Source organism: Ictalurus furcatus, chromosome 18 (assembly GCF_023375685.1).
Source record: "Ictalurus furcatus strain D&B chromosome 18, Billie_1.0, whole genome shotgun sequence".
Classification (NCBI taxonomy): Eukaryota; Metazoa; Chordata; class Actinopteri; order Siluriformes; family Ictaluridae; genus Ictalurus; species Ictalurus furcatus.
This window is the reverse complement of record NC_071272.1, coordinates 8,283,718-8,307,500: the sequence shown is the minus strand read 5'-3', so window position 1 is coordinate 8,307,500 and position 23,783 is coordinate 8,283,718. Positions and strand designations below refer to the sequence as shown.

Genomic DNA, 23,783 nt, shown 5'->3' with positions numbered 1-23,783 from the left:
TCTGTTTGTTTTAATAAACAAACAAATGACTAAACAATGAAAGAAAGAAACAAATAAGCAAGTAAATAAATAAATGCTTTTTAAAATAGCTTTAGCTTGCCTGTTTGAACACAGTCCCTGTGACACAAGCACATTATTATCTTTTTAAAATATGAATAAATATGATTTTTTCCCCCTATATCAGATCCACTTTCATATGCAAGCCTAGATCAGATATACTTCCAATATGTGGCCATATAGACAATATTTAGATCAGATTTACGTGTGTGTGTGTGTGTGTGTGTGTGTGTGTGTGTAGGGAGAAAACAGTTCAACAAATAATTTAAAAATTTAAAAAAAAAATCTGTAAATAAAACAATACACAGTAAAAGACAGAAACATTTTTAATGTTAAAACAATAACATGACTTTCTGCCCCTAAAGGTCAGCGTTCAAAGGTCAGCTCGCTGGTTAAAGCAGGAACTTTTTAGCTTTAACGTCACTTCTGAGAAACATAAAGAGAACGGAAAACACGGCACACAAACAATCAGCCAATCAGCTGACTCCGTTCAACAGAAAACGTTCCTTCTTAAGAAACGTGGAAGAGATGCCAGAGTGTAAAAAACAACAACAAAACAAAAAGGACTGGCGTGATCGTGTTGGAGTTTAGCGTGGAGCTGTGTGGGGTTTATTTCCCAGTAAAATGTCTGTGTATCGAGCAAGTTCCAACGTTTCCTAGAGATCCCTCCATTTATAATCAGCTGAATGAGAACGATAATAAAGGCCGAGCACTCTCGGGCGGATTTACTCTGTTTGAGCAGCAACGCCATGTTTAAACAGTCGAAACGGGGAGAGTGGCTAGTTTAGGACATTACACAGCCATAAATTATTAGCCGGTCATGCTAGAAGCCCAGCTGTGGATTTTCTGGATTGTTCTATATACAAAGGAAAGAGTAGAATGGTAGAATGGTTCACGTAATTAAGTTTTGATATTTGTACACTACAAATAAAAAAACCCAAAAAAACAAGATTGATTCTACGACTGTGCGCCTGGTAACGCTAAGTAAAAATCAACTTAAAATAATTTTTCAACACAAAACATGCATTCATGTATTCATAAAATGTCTTTTTATAAGGTCATGCTGCATTTCGCTCTTTAAACCTTGACAAACAAATGAAACAAAAAACAAAAAAACAAAAAAATGGAATTGTGCACATCAATCTCACAAAACTATACACTCGACAGCAACAAAAACGGGGCAGGACAAACAACGCTTTTTTTTTTAGCAGCTATCACCGACATCAGGGAGCAAACCAACTGAAAATAAGGGTGAAAACATCATCATTTGCGTGTCATGCAGGTACGACAACACATCAACCCCTTCCCCCTTCTGCCCTATATATATATATATATATAAATATGTTTAACAGGAAATATACTTTTTTTTAATAGAGCAGAATGACATTTAGATGCTTAAAACAACATACTGGTTTGTTTAATAGTGGAGGCTTTGTTCATGTTTCGTTTTTTTTCTTTACATTACATGCATTTTAAACTTTTGTGAAATGTATTTGTGTGTGTGTGTGTGTGTGTGTGTGTGTGTGTGTGTGTGTGTGTGTGTGTGTGCTTTTATATCAAATATAAACGCATAAATATATTAATATGATATTGATAATACTAAACTGATGCAGAAAAAAGAAAAAAAAAGCACATTTTTGTTATGAACCCAGTTTGTAAAAATAAAGAATTATTTTTTACAGCAAAAAATATATAAATATATCAGATATTTAAAATAATAATAATAATAAGTAACTTGATTACGTAACAAACCGGCTCGAGCATTTTTTTTTTGATACAGTCCAGTGACGAAGACAACCCGGAAGCACTGGGCGGAGTCCAGAGAGGTGCGAAGAAAAAGTTGCTATGGCGACAGCGTAGACTCCGCCCCCTCCAATGAATCAGAAGCTCATGGAGAGTTTCGCTTTAGTGCCTGATTTACTTGCTCAGGCGTCGTGACTCCTTCACCCTCCTCTTTATCCTCCTCCAGATCTGAAAACAAGAAATATACTACAACAAATTAAAAAAAAAAATACAGATTAAAGATATTTTCAGGCGTCTAATGTCGCTGTTCCGGATCGGAACCCCTCTTAGTCTGGAGAGTTAAAGGTAAGAGAGTGAGATTTTATTAATAACGCAGCTGCATTTATATAACACACACACATACACACAAAAAAATTTATATATGTCACCTGTAGCTAATGTTATACAGTGTTTACAGTTTACTGAAGGTATTCATGAAATGAAAAAAGTTATGCTAAAAAATATAGTTAAGAAAAAATAAAGTGAAATTGTTATAAAAGTGTTATAGTACTCCTGCTACTCCTTTTTAAAATAAACTTTTTAATTAATGCAGTTATTATTAATGCAATATTTTAAGGAATATGCAGTATGGATATATCAAAAGTGCATCAAAATACTAAATAGAGATTTAAAAAAACCTCACAGAGCAACAAAAAGTTTATTATGGATAATAATAATAATAATAATAATAATAATAATAATAATAATAATAATGTTTTATTTTTAAAGTGCCTTTCACAAACCCAAGGTGCAAAAGAATAAAAACATTACAGATCCAATAAAATACAAGATAAAAGTATGCATATGTATAGGATTACTAATAATAATAATTTTAAAAAAACAATAGTTCATGGTGTAAAATAATTGAAATGTGTGTTTCAGGTGCAGTACAGGGCATTAGGCTCATTCTGTAATAATGTTTTCAGACCTCCGATGTCATTCAGTCTATCAGGACACGATGTTCAAAATATTATAAAAATATGTCATCTAGAATCGTTTATATTATAACACGTGCATATTTTTAACACTGCTGTGAGAGAAGGGCTTTTTACGCTCTCATTAAAGGGAAGGTGCTGATGTGTGGAAGAGTGTGTGCTTGAAAGCGTGTGTGTGATTACGCAATGAGATTTTCATCCCTGTTAAATACAGTCTGTGGTCACGACCCGCAAATCTCCTGCTTTCAGACACAACATATCCATCTGTGTGTGTGTGTGTGTGTGTGTGTGTGAGAGAGAGAGAGAGAGAGAGAGAGAGTGAGTGTGTTACAGTGTGTGTCACTGACCTGATCCGTGACTTCTTACGCAATTCACTTAGCGTCATCCTGTGATAGATTCCATCCATCCATCCATCCATCCATCTTCTACCGCTTACTCCTTTTCAGGGTCACGGGGAACCTGGAGCCTATCCCAGGGAGCATCGGACACAAGGCGGGGTACACCCTGGACAGGGTCCTGTGATAGATTATCTACAGAGAATAATAATAATAAGAGTTTTCATTTATGCAAATGAAATCTGAGTTCCGGATTCTGATTGGTCAGAAGGTGATGATTCATTTTACATATATAATTTGACATAGTTTCTCTGAATTGACTACAACTTATTTAATTATTTTTCACATTTGTTAAAAGTCTAAAAGGTTCTATGTAGAACCCTACAACAGAATGTTTATCAATTTAGAACCATTTTAGGAGACTAAGAACCCTTAATTATTCAGTTCACTCTTAGGTAAAAGTGCAGATGTAAGTGTTAAGTGTGAGGTTCTCCACAGGTTGGACTTTAGAACCCACCTTTATTGTACGTCTGTGGTAAAGAGATCTGACAACGGAGCGTGAATGTTTTCCTTAAAGTCGACCACACGAGTCTAATGTTGTGATTAAACCAATAAAAAGTGCTGATGGGAACCGAGAGGTGGAACATGGAACTTTCCTGTAAAATTTCTGCATGTGTGTTAACACTGTGTTAATTTTTTCATCATCCAGTTCATTCCAGTTCTCAGTTGTAATGTTCAGGAATGCTGGCATTCATTAACTCCACTTTAAATTTTCAGATGATTATATAAATAACTTGTTATATATAATAATAATAATAATAATAATAATAATAATAATAATAATAATGTTATAACGTCTACAGGACACATTATTATGTTCTTTATGAACAGATGTGTGTAATGTCAGGTGTGTGTGTGTGTGTGTGTGTGTGTGTGTCCTGAGCATTACACTGACAGTACACTGAGGTCACATTGCACTCTTGACTCTGTAATCCGCTCAGTACTACCCGATTACAGCAGAGGAGTGTTTGTAGCCGTGTGTGTGTGTGTGTGAGAGAGAGAGAGAGCGAGGGGTGGGGGGACGACGACGACGACATGAGGTTGTCAGCCAAATATTAGATATCATTGTATCTAAATACTGTTGCAAGAACGAAATATTACAGAGATGTTACACAAACACACTCCATTCTCTTGTGCTCTAGTGAGTGTGTGTGTGTGTGTGTGTGTGTGTGTGTGTGAGAGAGAGAGAGAGAGAGAGAGAGAGAGGTGTGTGAGCTGAGGTGTGAGTTTGGGTCTAGTGTTTCAGGTGTAGGTGACAGAGAGGAAAGCTGATTGGTGGAGACTCACCTGTGCAGAAACCTTATATGGGTGAGGGATTAGAGTCACTGCATTATTGAGGAAGGAGATATGACTACAGACTGAGGATAGAGGTATGGATTGGGGGAATGGAGGGATGGATTGATAGATTGAGGGGTGGACTTAAGGAGGGACTGAGGGATGGGTTGATGGAGGGATAGATAAAATGAGGGAAGGGCTGATTCAGGGATGGAGAGAAGGACTGATTGAGGGGTGGACTGATTAAGATTCAGGGATAGACTGATGGAGGGATTGAGGGATGGACTCATGGGGGGATAGACTGATGGAGGGATTGAGGGATGGACTGATGGAGGGATTAAGGGATGGATTAATTGACGGATTGAGGGATGGACTGATGGGGGATACACTGATGGAAGGATGATCTGATGAAAGGATGGACTGGTGGATCAATGGACTGATGGAGGGATTGAAGGATAGACTGATGGAGGAATAGACTGATGGACTGATGAAGGGATGGACTGATTGAGGGGTGCAAAAAACAAGATTACAGAGTTCTTTCTTTCTTTCCTTTTTTCGTGTTGATCAACTAGATCTAAATTAATTTGCATATTAAAGAAGTTTACTGAAACTCCACCCACACAGTACACAAAGATCTGTACAGAGTGGGGTGGAGGCTCTTATTTACACTAAAACATTTCTCTCCCTTTAACAGCAAGAGAGAGCGAGAGAGAGAGAGAGAGAGAGAGAGAGAGAGAGAAACCAGTCGTACGAGTCTGTAGCAGTTATATTGATGGTATAGCTGATTCCAGGAAAGACACCTCCGGGCAGATGTTATCAGAGATTCTTGCCGTTCCTTCCAGAAGGCTCTTCACAGTCTGTTTACTGCACCTACTGCAAAAAAATGAACTCTTAACCTCAGTGATCATAAGCACGCATCGCTACAGCAACTCTTTAGTATGGTGTGATGAAGCGGAGTTACGGTCACTCTCCTGAAGTTGATTGTTTTTCTTTAACAGCACCACGCGGAGTGTTTTATTCCTCGTTTAAACACTGATTATGATGAACAGAACAGGAAAGGAGACAGGAGGCAGATCTGCTGTAGAGGACAGTTACTTTAGCGTTTGTTCGTCAGCGCTGGAGGATTAAGAAGTTTACGGTACTTACTGCTCTCCACTTTATATAATGTTGTAGCAACCGATCATTTTTGATGTAACGTCGCCTTTAAGTTGTTAGCTGCGTTAGCGAGCGCTAGGCAGAACATTAGAACGTGCTAACGTTAGTCCTTAATTATAGAGTCAGATGTGCTGCTACAATGTTAACTGCTAATGTCGAATTCACAGTATAGCTAGCTAGCGCTAGCTAGTAATATTATATTCACGTAGGACATAAGATCGAGTCATGTTCTGTCCTCGGAATTAAGTGTGGTCGCATGACACAAGCATGGGAGAAGAACTTGCTAGAAACGCGTTGGTCCTGTGTTCACGCACGAGCATTTCACTTCACCGCGATGGAACTCGTGCGAAAAATTTCGTCCCAGACTCCGTCAGGTCTGAAGTGAGCGGATTTCAGAGGCTCAGAGGTGTTTGAAATGTGATTAACCGCACACACGTATCAGGGCGATGAGGGTCAGTGTAACAAATAACATTCAACTAACAACACGGCGGAGTCACGTAACGTGCTTGAATACACACGTACGACGTGTTATAAATTACCATAACTCTTATGCTGTACATTATACAGAATCAGATGTATACACGTCATACACTGAGATTAGGTCTTAAATCTGAATTAATTATTGACATTGTATTTACTTTAAATGTTTTCAGTACGGTACCGATACGTGCAGCCGAGTGCAAAAGTTTGTACACCCTTAAGACAAAATAAAGAAGACAAATGAAATTTATACAATGAACAGATTTGTATAAATCTGTTATATAAATATTATTGAAATATTTACAGATGCTACCTATAGGGTATTTAAGGGTTCTTGGAGAACTAAGAGTGCTTATCTTCCAAAAAAGAAAATTGTGATAAGCTTTAAGGGTTCAATATTAAATATAAAAAAAAGAAGAAGACAGGAAAAAGACAAATAATACGAGTTCCAAAACTCTGTTTCGATTTTTCTGAATGTGATGTAAAGGTCTTTAAACAGATTTTTTACCCTTTAAAAAAAATAATTTCTGATTTTATTGGTAACTTTTGGATTGTTAAATAAGTATATTAGAATAATAATTTTAAAAAATGGCTCGATACCAGAAGCACTTTTTTTTTTAAACCATGAAATTGGAATGTTATATTTATAAAAGAAAACAAGCCAAACGTAAAGACTTACATTTTAAATGCGTCTGAAAACAATAATAAAACAATAAACAACAATTTAAAAAAAAAATCACAGAGATGATGTTCAGTATATTTTGTGTGGAGAATCAAAAGTAAATGTTCACGTAAAGCAAAACACATATGGCTTTCCAGCTCGTCACATTTCCTCTGTTTTATTTCCATGGTCACGTGATGGAGGCTGAGATGGAAGCAAGTGCAGGTATGGCAGTTTAATCAAACAACAAGAAGTCCAAAGGATCAGGCAGAAATCAATGTACATAGGCAGGCAAACAGGCTAGACTAAGCAAGGCAGAGAATCGAGGTCAACAGAGTAAACAAAGTCAAGAACCAGAACAGCAAACACGATCTAAGGCTTGGAATAACGACAGAGACTAAGCAACTGAGCGTAATACTTCGCAAAGACTAAGTGTTTGAACAGTCTCTTATATGTGTAGTGTGATTGTGAGTGTAAATTGGATGCAGGTGTGCATTAGAATGATTGTGAGTGATTCTGGGAATTGCAGTCCATGGCGGCTATGTTTGTAGGCCGTAGTGCAGGATGGGAAATGAAGTCACTGGTTTGCTGTGATATGACAATGATGATGACGATGTAATTAGACCTCGTCTCTGTCATCGTGTCCCGAGTGGAAATGCTTTTATAAAACGCCTCATTAGCGGTGACCTTTCTTCCATTCGATCTCGTGGGAAAATCTGAATAATACGTGACGTTGTGAGGGGTTTTACAGGCAGGCCCTGCCTGCTGTCAGACATTCATCGTAAAACGATGAATTTTTACGATGTTTTAACGAAATACTAAAACGTTTGACTTTGATCTTCCTCTTACAGTAAAATCACCTCACTGGGAATTCATCGCTGTGTAACTAAGTGAACAATAACCAGCAGATTTATAGAGTTAGAGGATTTATAGCGGTTCCACAGTGACGGTGCTGCAGGAACCCCAACCTCCCAACTCATCTCAGTCTTTTATATAAGGAATAAAACATTGCGTGTAATGCTGTTGTAGGAAAATAATCAAGGACATAGTTACAGTTGCTACCACAATGTTCATTACTTTCCAGTGTTTATGTTTCTTATACACCAGCCAGCGGGTGCTTCTTTTTCCCCTCAAAGAACAAGTTATGTTTTTATCTGTTTGTAGTTGCATTTATTTATCCTACAGTACGTTATAGCAGCTTACGCTAAAAACCGCCATTCCCTCACCTGCCTCTCTTTCTTCTCTCTCTGCTGAAGTTAAAACTCAGACTGTCATTTTCCGAGGGAAGTGTAACATCCCTCGCTCGCTGATGTTCTTCTTTCCTTTCAGTTTACCTCTGCAGGGATCCTGTTCCACGATGAGGCTCGGTTCCGGACTGATCGTGGGTTTGTTCCTCATCTTTTCATCTCCAGCTGCTGGTACGTACGGAAATGAAGATTTGCTGAAATAAAGTGATTAAATTCTAAAATCCTCTGCTTTGGGAATTATTAGTAACAGACAGACATTTAGTACAAAATATGATATTACGATATTATAATCTCGAGGATTTTTCTTCATTGAACTTTTCCTTATATTTCCCAATCAGCGAGTCACTCCAGAGCTGAGATTCCACTCCTTTATTTTCTTCTTATTAAAAAAAATCACAGTATAAAAATTTTTATTTTTTATTTACAGTATATACATTTTATCCCTTTTTTCTTCTTTCTCATCCTCTTGCTATTTCTCCTCTTTCTTTTCTTTCTGTCCTCCTTTTTTCATTACTCCCACTTTTTCTTTTACCTCCTCGTCTTTTCTGTCTTATCTTCTTCATTACCTCTTATCTTTCTCCTTTAATTATTCCAAATCTTTGTTTTTACTTTCTACTTCTCCAACTCCTCCTCCGTCTCTGCATCTTTCCCTTTTTGTCTTTCTCTTCTTCTTTCTCCTCCTCCATCTTTCCATCTCCTTCCTTCTCCTCTTCCTATTTCTCCACATTTTCCATCTGCTCGCGCTCTTCCTCCTTCTCATCCTCCACCTTCTGCACTTCTTCTTCTTTTTCCTTCTTTTCATCCATCTCTTCTGTTCCTGTCTCCTCTTCCTACTTCTTTACCTCCGCTACCTTCTTCTCCTCCATCTCTTTCGTGACGTTTCCTCCTTCTCTTTCTCCTCCTCCTGCTTTTCCTTCTCCTCAAATCCCTCTACCTCCTTATCTCATCTTCCTCCTCCTGTCTTCATATTTCTTTTTCCTCCTGCTCCTCTTCCACCTTTATCTCCACCCTCTCCATCTCTACTTCCTTTTCCTTCTTTTCATCCATCTCTTCTTTTCCTGTCTCCTCATCCTCCTCCTCTTGATTTTCCTACTTCTTTACCTCCTCTTCCATCTCTGTCTCAACGTCTCCCCTTTCTTCTCTTTATCTCCACCTCCTTCTTCTCTTCTTCCATCCCCTCCCCCTCTCTCTTTTCATCTTTCCTCTTATTACTGCTATGTATCTTTTTTCTTCTTCGCCACTTATTTTCTCTTCCTCAGTAGGACTCCAAGCTCCTGATCAACCCCGACTCAGGAGTTGCCGCTCTCCTGAGAGGGAGACGTTTACGTGTTGGTGGGAGCCGGGTGACAACGGAGATCTGAACACCACCTACGCCCTTTACTACCTCATGGAGGGGTGAGGAGATCCTCTTCATCTACAGTACATCGCTCATTTCATCTCCTTCACTCCTTCACACTCCCGTTCCGATTCCTGTTGTTCCTGCTGCTTTCAGGTCATCCTGCAACTCTTTTCTCTTGACTGCTGCCTTCTTTCTTTCCTTCCTATTCATTAGTCCGAGAGCACGTTGGTGCACATATCCAGGATGACTTGCTGTGGCTTTGTGAACTTTGTGCGACTTCCTTTTGCTAACATAACATCACTGAGTCTTCTATAATGCGTAAGGAGTTTAGAGAACATAGAGGAAACAGAATATTTCTTTATTTGTGAATCTCTCTCTCTCTCTCTCTCTCTCTCTCTCTCGGCCTCCTGCAGATCAGAGAAGGTGTACGAGTGTCCAGATTATAAGATGGCTGGACCGAACTCGTGTTACTTCAATAAGAGCGACACGTCACTGTGGGTGTCTTATAATATCACAGTAGTGGCCACAAACTCCATGGGCACGAGTGTTTCAGAGCCAGTCGTGGTGGATGTCGCCTACATCGGTACGCATTCATCACCTTCATATTCACCATCTTCATATTCATCACCTTCATATTCACCACCTTCATAATCACCATATTTATATTCACCACCTTCATATTCACCATCTTTATATTCATCACCTTCATATTCACCACCTTCATATTCACCATCTTTATATTCATCACCTTCATATTCACCACCTTCATATTCACCATCTTTATATTCATCACCTTCATATTCACCACCTTCATAATCACCATATTTATATTCACCACCTTCATATTCACCACCTTCATATTCACCATCTTTATATTCATCACCTTCATATTCACCATCTTCATATTCACCACCTTCATATTCACCATCTTTATATTCATTACCTTCATATTCACCACCTTCATATTCACCATCTTCATAATCAGCATATTTATATTCACCACCTTCATATTCACCATCTTTATATTCATCACCTTCATATTCACCATCTTTATATTCATCACCTTCATATTCACCATCTTCATATTCACCACCTTCATATTCACCATCTTTATATTCATTAACTTCATATTCACCATCTTCATATTCACCACCTTCATATTCACCATCTTCATAATCAGCATATTTATATTCACCACCTTCATATTCACCATCTTTATATTCATCACCTTCATATTCACCATCTTTATATTCATCACCTTCATATTCACCATCTTCATATTCACCACCTTCATATTCACCATCTTCATAATCAGCATATTTATATTCACCACCTTCATATTCACCATCTTTATATTCATCACCTTCATATTCACCATCTTCATATTCACCATCTTCATATTCATCATCTTCATATTCACCATCAGAATATTCATCACCTTCATATTCACCACCTTCATAATCAGCATATTTATATTCACCACCTTCATATTCACCATCTTCATATTCACCATCTTTATATTCAAAGCCTTCACATTTAACACCTTCATATTCCTCACCTTCATATTCACCATCTTCATATTCCTCACCTTCATATTCACCATCTTCATATTCATCACCTTCATATTCACCATCTTCATATTCACCACCTTCATATTCACCACCTTCATATTTATCACCTTCATATTCATCACCTTCATATTCACCATCTTCATATTCACCACCTTCATATTCACCACCTTCATATTTATCACCTTCATATTCATCACCTTCATATTCACCATCTTCATATTCATCACCTTCATATTCAACATCTTCATATTCATCACCTTCATATTCACCATCTTCATATTCACCACCTTCATATTCATCACCTTCATATTCATCACCTTCATATTCACCATCTTCATATTCATCACCTTCATATTCACCACCTTCATATTCATCACCTTCATATTCACCATCTTTATATTCATCACCTTCATATTCGCCACCTTCATATTCATCACCTTCATATTCACTACTTTCATATTCATCACCTTCATATTCACCACTTTCATATATACTGTATATACAGTGAGGGAAAAAAGTATTTGATCCCCTGCTGATTTTGTACGTTTGCCCACTGACAAAGAAATTATCAGTCTATAATTTTAATGGTAGTTGTATTTGAACAGTGAGAGACAGAATAACAACAAAAAAATCCAGAAAAACGCATGTCAAAAATTTTATAAATTAATTTGCATTTTAATGAGGGAAAAAAGTATTTGACCCCCTCTCAATCAGAAAGATTTCTGGCTCCCAGGTGTCTTTTATACAGGTAACGAGCTGAGATTAGGAGCACACTCTTACAGGGAGTGCTCCTAATATCAGTTTGTTACCTGTATAAAAGACACCTGTCCACAGAAGCAATCAATCAGTCATATTCCAAACTCTCCACCATGGCCAAGACCAAAGAGCTCTCCAAGGATGTCAGGGACAAGATTGTAGACCTACACAAGTCTGGAATGGGCTACAAGACCATTGCCAAGCAGCTTGGTGAGAAGGGGACAACAGTTGGTGCGATTATTCGGAAATGGAAGAAGCACAAAAGAACTGTCAATCTCCCTCGGCCTGGGGCTCCATGCAAGATCTCACCTCGTGGAGTTGCATTGATCATGAGAACAGTGAGGAATCAGCCCAGAACTACACGGGAGGATCTTGTCAATGATCTCAAGGCAGCTGGGACCATAGTCACCAAGAAAACAATTGGTAACACACTACGCCGTGAAGGACTGAAATCCTGCAGCGCCCGCAAGGTCCGCTGCTCAAGAAAACACATATACATGCCCGTCTGAAGTTTGCCAGTGAACATCTGAATGATTCAGAGGACAACTGGGTGAAAGCGTTGAGGTCAGATGAGACCAAAATGGAGCTCTTTGGCATCAACTCAACTCGCCGTGTTTGGAGGAGGAGGAATGCTGCCTATGACCCCTGGAACACCATCCCCACCATCAAACATGGAGGTGGAAACATTATGCTTTGGGGTTTTTTTTCTGCTAAGGGGACAGGACAACTTCACCGCATCAAAGGGACGATGGACGGGGCCATGTACCGTCAAATCTTGGGTGAAAACCTCCTTCCCTCAGACAGGGCATTGAAAATGGGTCGTGGATGGATATTCCAGCATGACAATGACCCAAAACACATGGCCAAGGCAACAAAGGAGTGGCTCAAGAAGAAGCACATTAAGGTCCTGGAGTGACCTAGGCAGTCTCCAGACCTTAATCCCATAGAAAATCTGTGGAGAGAGCTGAAGGTTCGAGTTGCCAAACGTCAGCCTTGAAACCTTAATGATTTGGAGAAGATCTGCAAAGAGGAGTGGGAAAAAATCCCGCCTGAGATGTGTGCAAACCTGGTGGCCAACTACAAGAAACGTCTGACCTCTGTGATTGCCAACAAGGGTTTTTAAACCAAGTACTAAGTCATTTTTTGCAGAGGGGTCAAATACTTATTTCCCTCATTAAAATGCAAATCAATTTATAACATTTTTGATGTGCGTTTTTCTGGATTTTTTTGTTGTTATTCTGTCTCTCACTGTTCAAATAAATCTACCATTAAAATTATAGACTGATCATTTCTTTGTCAGTGGGTAAACATACAAAATCAGCAGGGGATCAAATACTTTTTTCCCTCACTGTACGTATATGACATATATAAGCTAATAAGTGTGTTAAGAATCATTTAAATGAAACCAGGAAGTAGATTTACTTTGTAACAAACCCGGAGTGAACAAACAACTCACAAATAAAAATTCACCTGGTGATAAAAACTTACAATGTGAAAGGAGATCAGAGAGTGTAGTGTTTTCGGTAGTGTTTGATTGCGTTGTAGGTAAACTTTAACACACAATCGCAAAGCTAAGAAGTGTAAGGTCATTTAAAAAAAATCTGTTCCTGAAAATAAATCAGTAACTCAATAAATCATCATGCAATATGTGAATGTAAAACTATATTTTAGCAAATAAAAATGCATAAATATAGTCAAATAGAACAATTGTTGTTGTTTGTTTGTTTATTCAGGGTTTTTTTTTTTTTACATTTTAATCTTAATCTTAATATTAAGATAAAAATTTTTTGTCAAAGTGATTTTTAAAAACATTTAAAACGTTTTCCTACATAAGAAAGAGAAAATCATTATGTCTTAAACTCAGTTAATTTCTCATCCTGACTGATGAACTGCACATTAAACGTTAACTCGTCCTTCACAGGAAAAACACTGGTGTGTGAATGTGTGTGTGTGTGTGTGTGTGTGTGTGTGGGTGGTTTTATCCGGTTTTAACAGCACTGAGCTGCATTTTTATGCAAATGGTGTTTTATTGCATGTTAAACTCAAACTTTATAAATTTTTGGTGTGTTTTACATTTTTTTCTAACATCTAACGCAGGTTTCAGTCTTTCAGCATTTCAGCGTTTCAGTGTTTCAGCGTTTCAGCGTTTCAGTATTTCAGCGTTTCAGCGTTTCAGCTTTTCAGTGTTACAGCGTTTCAGCGTTTCAGTATTTCAGCGTTTCAGCGTTTCAGTATTTCAGTGTTTCAGTGTTTCAGTATTTCAGTGTTTCAGCATTACAGTATTTGTGTTTCAGCGTTTCAGCATTTCAGCGTTTCAGTGTTTCAGTATTTCAGAATTTCAGCGTTTCAGTGTTACAGTACTTCAGCGTTTCAGTGTTACAGTATTTGTGTTTCAGTGTTTCAGTATTTCAGTGTTTCAGCGTTTCAGCGTTTCAGTATTTCAGCGTTTCAGCGTTTCAGTATTTCAGTGTTTCAGTGTTACAGTATTTCAGCGTTTCAGTGTTTCAGTATTTCAGTGTTTCAGCGTTTCAGTATTTCAGCGTTTCAGCGTTTCAGCGTTTCAGTATTTCAGTGTTTCAGTGTTACAGTATTTCAGCATTTCAGTGTTTCAGTATTTCAGTGTTTCAATATTTCAGTGTTTCAGCGTTTCAGCGTTTCAGTACTTCAGTATTTCAGTGTTTCAGCGTTTTAGTATTTCAGTATTTCAGTGTTTCAGTATTTGTGTTTCAGCGTTCTAGTACTTCAGTGTTTCAGTATTTCAGTTTTTCAGCGTTACAGTATTTCAGTGTTTCAGAGTTTCAGCGTTTCAGCATTTCATTGTTTCAGTATTTCAGTGTTTCAGTATTTGTGTTTGAGCGTTTTAGTATTTCAGTGTTTCAGTATTTCAGTGTTTCAGTACTTCAGTGTTTCAGCCTTTCAGTACTTCACTGTTTCAGTGTTTCAGTATTTCAGTGTTTCAGCATTTCAGTACTTCAGTGTTTCAGTGTTTCAGTGTTTCAGCGTTTCAGTATTTCAGTGCTTCAACGTTTCAGTACTTCAGTGTTTCACTGTTTCAGTATTTGTATTTCAGCGTTTCAGTGTTTCAGTATTTCAGTGTTTCAGCGTTTCAGCGTTTCAACGTTTCAGTGTTTCAGTATTTCAGCGTTTCAGTGTTTCAATATTTCAGTGTTACAGTATTTTAGTGTTTCAGCGTTTCAGCCTTTCAGCGTTTCAGCGTTTCAGTATTTCAGTGTTTCAGTGTTACAGTATTTCAGTGTTTCAGCATTTCAGTACTTCAGTGTTTCAGTGTTTCAGCGTTTTACTATTTCAGTATTTCAGTATTTGTGTTTCAGCGTTTTACTATTTCAGTGTTTCAGTATTTGTGTTTCAGCGTTTTAGTATTTCAGTGTTTCAGCGTTTCAGTACTTCAGTGTTTCAGCGTTTCAGTACTTCAGTGTTTCAGTGTTTCAGCTTTCACTTCAGATGTTAAATTTAGAACATCATGAAACAGTTCAGTTTCTCTTTTCCTTTCTCTCATATCTCATTTCTTCTATTTGATATTTTTTTCCATTCTTGTCCTATTTTCTCTTTTTTCCTTGTTTTTCTCCTTTCTCTTTTTTCTTTTATCTCTTCTTCAGTTCTTTCCTTTTTTCTTTTCTTGTTTTGTTCTTATTTATTTGCATTCTGCTCTGCATCTCTTATTTTCTTTTCTCTCGTACCCTCTCTTTTTTTCTTTTTCATTCCTCCCTTCTCTACTCTTCTATCTTTCATGTCTTTTCTCTTCTTCTCTTTCCTTTACTTTCCCTTTTTAAGTCATTTCCTCTAGTCGAACTTCCTTTTCCTTTTTTTATTTCCTTTTCTTGCATTCACTTCTTCCTTCATATTTTTTTTTCCCTTTTTTTTTACCGCATGCGCGGTGTTGGAGTGAGCGTGGTGTGTAGAGCGCGTGAGAGCGGTTTGGCGTCTTGTCAAAGTTTTTTGCGAGTTTGTTGTTGTTTTTTTGCTTTTCTTTCATTAATTTATTGAGTATTAAGTTATTGAGTCATCGGTGGTTGGTGAAAGCTTAGAGCAGGAGTGAGTGAGCGGGACGCCATGGCCTCCGAGGCCGGAGGGGAGACGCTGTCTCTCCGCCATGGCGTCAGGTGTGTACCGGTGAATGGAGAACAGGTAGAGGAGGTTCTGCTGGCGGTGGGAGAGCAGGTCGGATGCGAGAACATCTACTCCGCCTCCCGAATGAACAAAGCTGTGGTTATCTTCCTAAAGAAAGAAAGATTCGCCAGTACACTGTGCGGAAATGGAATATGGCTGAAAGGTGCTATGCTACAAGTCACCCCTCTTTCTTCCCCTGCGACACGGGTCGTTATTTCTAACGTGCCCCCTTTCGTTAAAGACGAACTGATAATGAAGGAGCTGGCCCGCTTCGGAAAGTTCGCCAGCCCCATGACGGACATCCCGCTCGGCTGTAAGAACTCCGCGGTGAAACACGTTCTGTCTTTCCGTAGACAGGTGTATATGTTTATCAGCAACCGCGACCAAACACTGGATATTAACTTTAAGTGTAAAGTCTGTGACGGCAGCTACACCGTTTTTGCCACCACCGAACGCCTGAGGTGTTTTGGGTGTGGGGAGATCGGGCATAAACGGCTGAGCTGCCCACGCAGAGCGGTGCAGCCGGGGAGCTCCGGGGGAGACATGGCCGGGGTACAGCAGCAGCAGCAGCGCGGAGACAGCCAGCGGGGGGATACTGGAGAACAGGAGCCTGGGGCAGAGGGGGGTAACGACACACAGAGGTCACAGCAGGAAGAGGACAGTGACGAACACACCACCACTGAAAAAAACACAGCACCCAGTGACAGCACTGACACCTGTGTCCATGATAGTAATGAAACCAACACTGCAGACAGCGTCCATAACAAACCCTACACCGCCATCACTGTCGGAGACAGTGACTCTGCACGACAGCAACAGGAGAACGCACAGGACAAGAACATTGAGAACAATAAGGGTGAACTGGAAACAACAAGGGGGGTCGAACAGCCAGAACAATTTTACACAACAGAACCGCTAAACTGGTTCTTGGAGCAGATTTTAGGACAAAGTGGGGTCATACGAAAAAATTACTTCCCAGACAGAGAAAAATTCATAAAATCGGTTAAGCACACAACAACAGGTGAGAATCTGAACGTGCTGTCACCAAAGAGACGTTTCAGATTGAGGATATGGGCAGCAGATGCAAGGAGAGAGGAGGAGAGTGAAGCAGGATCGGGTAACCCGTCTACTTCCACTCTCTCAGAACAACCTGAAGAGCTGTACACCACAGAACAGTTAAACCGGTTTCTTGAATTAACAAAAAGAAAACGTGACGTCTTGCTGACAAATTTTTTCTCGGACAGAAAAAAATTCATTAAATCGGCACAACGAGCAATAAAAAGTGAAAACCTAGGCATGCTGTCACCACGGAGACGGTCCAGACTGAGGAAATGGACATTAGTTGCACAAAGTGCCTTAACATGAAGACTTCTTGCACATTAAATGACCACAATGGACTTATAGTAAATTTGAGGGTGTGGGTGGGGGGGCTGAGGGGGTTCTTTCCTTCTTCTTCTTCTTTTTTCTCTTCTTTTCTTAAATGGAAATAGTATTTTAAAAATGTAAATATGTAATTATTTAAAAAAATTGGATACAATAAAGGTGTCTTAAGTCAAAAAAAAAAAGTCTCTCTCTCTCCCTCCCCCTCTCTCCCTCCCCTTCCTCCCTCTCTCTCCCCCTTTCTCCCTCTCTCCATCTCTCTCACTCCCTCTCTCTCTCTCCTTCCTTCTCTCCCTTTCTCTACCCCTCCCTCTCACTCTCTCTCGCTCTCCCTCCCTCTCCCTCCCTCTCTCTCTGCAGTTCAGCCCAACACTCCAGAGCATGTGAAGGTGGAGGTGATAGATGATGGTGAATTTAAAGCTCCATTCCTGCATGTGACGTGGGAGAAGCCGCAGTCTGCAGACACTCGCTCAGGGTGGATCACGCTGATCTACCAGCTCCGCGTTAAACAGGCCAACGGCGACACCTGGGAGGTGTGTATGCAGGGCTTTCAGTGTAACCATACATGGTTAAAAAGTGCAATGTCATTCTGTTATTTTTGAATAGAAATCATTCATTGTTAAATTGCTGTGGTATAAAGGGAATAAAACTCTTCAGAACATGCTGTTGTACACAGCACATTGTACACAGTTCTTACATAAGTGCTGTGTTGTACACAGCACTGATCATCACACATAATCGCTGATTATTTTCCTACAGCAGCATGACACGGAGAGTTTTATTCTCTACTTATTCAGCAGAGGGCACACGGTGGCTTAGTGGTTAGCACGTTCGCCTCACACCTCCAGGGTTGGGGGTTTGATTCCCGTGACTCTGTGTGTGCGGAGTTTGCATGTTCTCCCCGTGCTGTGGGGGTTTCCTTCGGGTACTCCTGTTTCCTCCCCTAGTCCAAAGACATGCATGGTAGGCTGATTGGCATGCAGTGTATGAATGTGTATGTGATTGTGCCCTGTGATGAATTGGCACCTTGGCCAAGGTGTACCCCGCCTTGTGCCCCATGCTCCCAGAGATAGGCTCCAGGTTCCCCGTGACCCTGAAAAAGGATAAAGCGGTATAGAGGATGGATGGATGGACTTATTCAGCAGAGCGTGTCCAGACTTTTGTGTAACCGTGTATGTGTGTGTGCAGGAGTACGACACTGGCATGCAGAAATATTACAACATCTTCAGCCTGCTTTCGGGTAAAGAGTACATGGTGCAGGTTCGCTGTAAACCAGACCACGGCTTCTGGAGCGAATGGACGAGTCCCGTCTACGTACAAATGCCTGAGTGTAAGAGGAAATAGTCAACTCTGTGTCTGTACTTAGCATAAAGTACCACTTTACTATCATTTTGTTGTTAAAAAAGTTTGATTTCTTCAGCACAAGTTTAGCTTTTTGTGTTGTTTATTTTCCTAGCATCCAGAATTAAACAAAAAGAAAAAAGAAATGAAAGTATAATATACATATACAGCATTTAGCAGCCACTCATATCCAGAGCGATTTATAGAAGTCTCACAAAGCAGTATAAAGTTCAAAAGCACAAAGGCAGACTCAGAGATGAGTAGCGATAAAGAATGGATTCAGTGCGAAGCTAGTGTAACCTTAGCTATGGAGATACGGTGAAGAAAATGTGTCTGCTGCTAAGGAAACTGACGTGATGAGCTCAAACGTGCCGCCATTTTATATTCTTCCAGTGCGATGAGCTCCGACTCATCTTCTGTTTCTTTTATTTCCTGTAGGCATAAAGATCAGAATTAGATTATGCACATTTCCACCTCCATACCTGCTCCCCGACAGCAGATGGAGTGATTTCATAAAGACATTGTCTGATCTGACTTTTTCTTTTCCCTTTAATCAGGGTTTATTGTTTATTTTCACACATCACTTACTGAGAGATATGATGATGTCACTCTGCACCTGCTCACCGCCAACCATAACACACACACACACACACACACACGTCATCTTCAATAGCACACTGATTTAATAATAGGATAAAAATAAACACCATTTATATCGCACCTTCTATTAAAAAAATGTCTTTACACAAGCGGCAATTTACTCAAATACATTTACATTAATAAATAAAATACAGGTAGTATTATTTTATTGTTAGTATTATGTTAATAATGAAATAAAATTAATATGTATAATAAGTTACTTTAAAAATATGTACTTATGTATACATATAATATAAATATAGATAAGATAATATCAAATGTGTGTGTATATTTATACGTGTATACATTTGATAATATTTTATATTATTACTGTATATTACTGCATTCTACTTTACTGTGTATATGTATGTATATATATATGTATATATAAATACATTAAATAATAAAGAAAATATGAAATATACAATATATCTTCTGATATTAATATTTATGCACTTGTTTGATGAAAATTACGAAATTAAAAAACATTATGAAAATCAATAAAAAATAAATAGGAAATTTTATAAGATTATATTATTATTCTCTTGTCAATTTTGCTTCTCACATCAGGAGTCTTTTTTTTTTTCAGACTTGGACAAGGAGCACTCTGTGTGGATCCTGGTAGCGGTTTTCTCAGCCTTTGTCCTCCTTGTCCTCACCTGGACCATGCACCTTAAGCGGAACAGGTGAGTCTGAGCCGCCACGTTAGCGTATGTTAATTACGTGTGTGTGGTCTCAATGACCATGTTCTTATAAAACACTGATTTATTGTTTTTGTAATATTATTGTGTTTAGTGTGAAACACTGTCTGCTGCCTCCTGTTCCCGGACCCAAAATCAAAGGCTTTGATCAACAGCTGCTCAAAGTAACACACACACACACACACACACACACACATATTACTCTGTTGTACACGTTTTCACAAAAATTTTGACTAATTACTTAAGTACTATTGGTTAATTAATCTTCATTCCTCCATTCTTCATAACAGAGTGGGAAATCAGAGGAAGTGTTCAACGCGCTGGTGATCCACAGTTTCCCGCCAACCAGCTACGAGGAGCTGCTAATCGACCATCTGGAGGTTTACGATGATGACGAGACACACGACTTGGTTTTGGACTCCAAAGATCTGCTCGTGGCATCAGCGAAGCCCATGAGCACATCATCGGACAACGATTCGGGCCGAGGAAGCTGCGACAGCCGAACCCTGCTGATAGACAAGAGCACAGAGGGAAGGAATGAGGGCGGAGCCATGCAATCTGTCTGGGTTTCCGTAGAGCCCGGTTCTCCGATCAAAGAAGAAGGACAAGCCCGGATCTGGAATAATGTCTTCTCGTCAACTCAGCTGCACCCTGAGCACCACTATTATCAACAGGATCTCTATTTACTGCAGCCACAGGACAACAAATGTACCTATCACAATGTTCCAGAGATTTCCTGTATCTCCTCATCCATCCAAATGAGCAGAACTCCAGAAAATGGGCTCGAAGAGCTTCTAAACAAACCCCGAGTCTGTGGATACTCTCGATCCAACAGCACGGATGCCCACATGCCCCAGTCCACCGAATCCCAATCCACGGAATACGTAGAGGTGCAGACGGTCGATCAGAAAAATGTCCTCCATGTCCAACCGCTAACTGACCTCGAGGAACGAAGTCAGAAGCTTTCAGACTCCTCACCCGGTGAGAATTATAGCAAGGTGCAAGATGTGATCTCGGAAAATGTTCTGCTGCTGCAGAGGGATCTGAGCAGCGTGCTGCAGCATTCCGGAGATTGCCAAAGCCAAACACTTCATCAGGAGAACCATCAGACGTGTAAACCCAACACCCTCCTGTCTTCGTTCTCCATTTTGCAGCTAGGGAACGGATATGTCGACTCGACCATGATGATCTCCTAACATCTCTGTTGAAAACAAGAGCTTTCAGGGAAGACGCATGGAACAGGGGATCTAAATCTTTTAACCACCAGTGCTTCAGAAAGTTCACTGGAAGCTCCGAGAAGGTACGCCTGGGGGTTGAGTACGTCTGTGCTACGGACCCGAAGCTCATGCTGATTGTCTTTGGTCGCTACTGGGTTCTGCTGGGTTTGTACTCGCCTCAGAAGAGATAAACTGAACTGGAATACCCCATCCAAGATCCTTTCATAGCAGAGACTTGTGCAGAAGGTGACCACTTCTCTAAACCGATCAGGAGATTGAAGACTGACGATGTTTTAGCGAAACTTTTGACCCTGATTTTTTTTTACGTCAATCTGTTAGTGACTTATTTTCGAGACACTACAGGCTGAGCTGGGAATCATTTTATTTAAAAAGATTGTGTCAGTTATCACCATTAATCTTCAACAGTTAATTGCTGATATTCTCACACGTATTTTTTGTACTGGAACCTTTTCATAAATGTAAACTTATTTATGAACATGAGGCTTTGTCTAATTAAATGTGCATATATTTGCATACTTAATAGGGGTGTAAACCTCAGGCTGCCACACGATACCATATGATACGATATGATTCCAATTCTTAACGCAACGATTATACATTTAGTGATACCACCAAATCTGATATGATACAAATTATTATCCTCTGATCGATATGTGACCAACTTTATTCAGAAACTGGCATAAGCCTGCTGTTAATTCGTGAATAGCGATGACATAGAAGCACACCCTCTGTTTTCGCTATGCTCTGCTGATGTTTTTCTATTTTTTTTTCTTTCTTTTAAAAACACAGCAACAAAAAAACATTTATAGGTCCCTCATCATTCCAGCCCTTCTATAGACATCTACCGTGTTGTAAATGCAGTTAGTTTTTGCACAAATCTTGATAAATCAGGATGTTTATACTTCAACACCATACTTGAGGGGGGCGATACGACAAAAATTGTCAAAGATACTATTTCTACAATACTTGATATATAGGACTTTTTTAAAACCTGATATTATATTTAACATCTTCAAAAATAAATAAATAAATAAATAAATAAAATGCTCTGTGACTATTTCACCTTACTCTACGTATAGAAAATGGTTAGGAGGTATGTAATATTTCAGATTAAATAGCACTACTTAAAGCTAAAAAGGATAGCTAGAGAGAGAGAATGTTAGCTAGCTAGCATTGTTTCTGGATGGTTTATGTTGAGTTGTTTTTATGGAAGCAAGGATTATAAATAAGCGTCTTTCGGCTCGTTGAGGCCTATGGGCCTAATCCGTTCGTTATCACAACAATACCACGTTTTTTTAATGGGATAGAAAAAAAAAGATGCGGATATGTTTGTGTTCACATTTAAAGCTCTAGTGTTAACTGTAATGGCCAGAACTACAGTTAATAATTTAACAATTATTAACCAGTTATTAATCAGTTGATCTGTGATTAATGATAATGCATCATGTGCAGTGTTCAAGATTTGACGTCTTTCAGATATTTATATGAACTGTACACAGAAAATAAATTATTGTATGGATTTACGGATCAATTTTGCATCTCTGACTTTGCATTATTTCGCCGATGTTCATTTTGTGCGAATCATCATGTTTTTTTTGTTTGTTTGTTTTTTAGCAACACAAAGTGAATAAATAAATAAATAAAAAAGTCAGTACATTACAGTGTGGCCTCATGCTTTTTCGGAATAAAATCAAAGCCCACAATGCAACTGAACTTCTTGAGTCTTTTCACTGACTCGAGTCATTTGAATCGTTCAGCTAAACGATTCATTCGGATTTGTTCAGTCAAATGTCGTACAGTGACCCGCTGAACGAGGGAGGAGAGAATCTCTGTCATGACGGGGGAAAAATTTTACTCAAACACTGACCAACTGAATGAGAGAAGAACGCATTTCATTAATGACCGAATGATTCACTGATTCAAATACTGACCTGCTGAATGACAGAGGAGTTATCCACGGTCATGAAAGAGAAAAATCAATTATTTAAACAGTGACCAGCTGAATGAGAGCAGAGCGACTCTCGGTCATGACAGAAAGATTCAAACAATGAGCTGCTGAATGACAGAAGTGCAAATTTTGGCCACGATTGAAAGATTCATTGATTCATTCATTGAACGAGAGAGGAGTGAATTTTTGTCATAAAACGGAAAGATTATTTGATTAAAAAAAAAAACTGACCTGTTGAAAGACAGAGGAATGAATCTTGGTCATGACAGATGATTCATTGACTCAAACAGGTGGAAAGATTGATTCAAACACTGACCTGATAAATGAGAGAAGAGTGAATCTCTATTGTGACGTAAATTCAAGACATTCATTGAATGAGAGAAGAGAATCCCGGTCCTGACAGGGAGATTGATTGATTCGAACACTCGGCTGGTAAATGTCAGAGACAGCAGCAAATAACTGAAAGGATTTAGTGACTTGAGGAAGGAGGATCAGGTTCAGCGTACAGGCCAACTGACTGTGTGATCGTTTAGACGTGAGACTAAACCGGTAGCTCTGAGTCCATTACCGTTAGCTATATTAGTGATAAGCAACACATAACTTCGGCATGCTCTCTGTCTGTTCTCTCCGTCCCCCCCCCCCCCCCCCCCCCCCTCTCTCTCTGATAACCTGTACGTCTTCTTATCTGAGTACACAGAAATCCCTGTCCTGTTCTGACACGCTAAGCTCTTTGTTCCAAGAAAGTCAAGCAGCGA

General features: G+C 39.3%; 1 protein-coding gene across 4 annotated transcripts; it reads left to right on the top strand.

The window, feature by feature from the left end:
- The first annotated feature begins 1,964 nt into the window (after positions 1–1,964).
- prlra (prolactin receptor a) lies at positions 1,965–22,758 on the top strand. Of its 4 annotated transcripts, XM_053648975.1 has the most exons (10): positions 1,965–2,145; positions 3,221–3,380; positions 8,070–8,158; positions 9,247–9,382; positions 9,740–9,909; positions 17,522–17,694; positions 18,350–18,491; positions 19,731–19,827; positions 19,937–20,006; positions 20,133–22,757. In XM_053648975.1, the coding sequence occupies exons 3-10, from the start codon at positions 8,098–8,100 to the stop codon at positions 21,036–21,038; spliced, it is 1,755 nt and encodes a 584-aa protein (XP_053504950.1). In that variant the 5' UTR covers positions 1,965–2,145; positions 3,221–3,380; positions 8,070–8,097; the 3' UTR covers positions 21,039–22,757. The 4 variants fall into 4 exon arrangements, with proteins under 4 accessions (XP_053504950.1, XP_053504952.1, XP_053504949.1 ...); XM_053648977.1 differs by lacking the exon at positions 3,221–3,380 and having other exon boundaries at positions 9,250–9,382; positions 20,133–22,758; XM_053648974.1 differs by lacking the exon at positions 3,221–3,380.
- Positions 22,759–23,783: the final 1,025 nt, after the last annotated feature.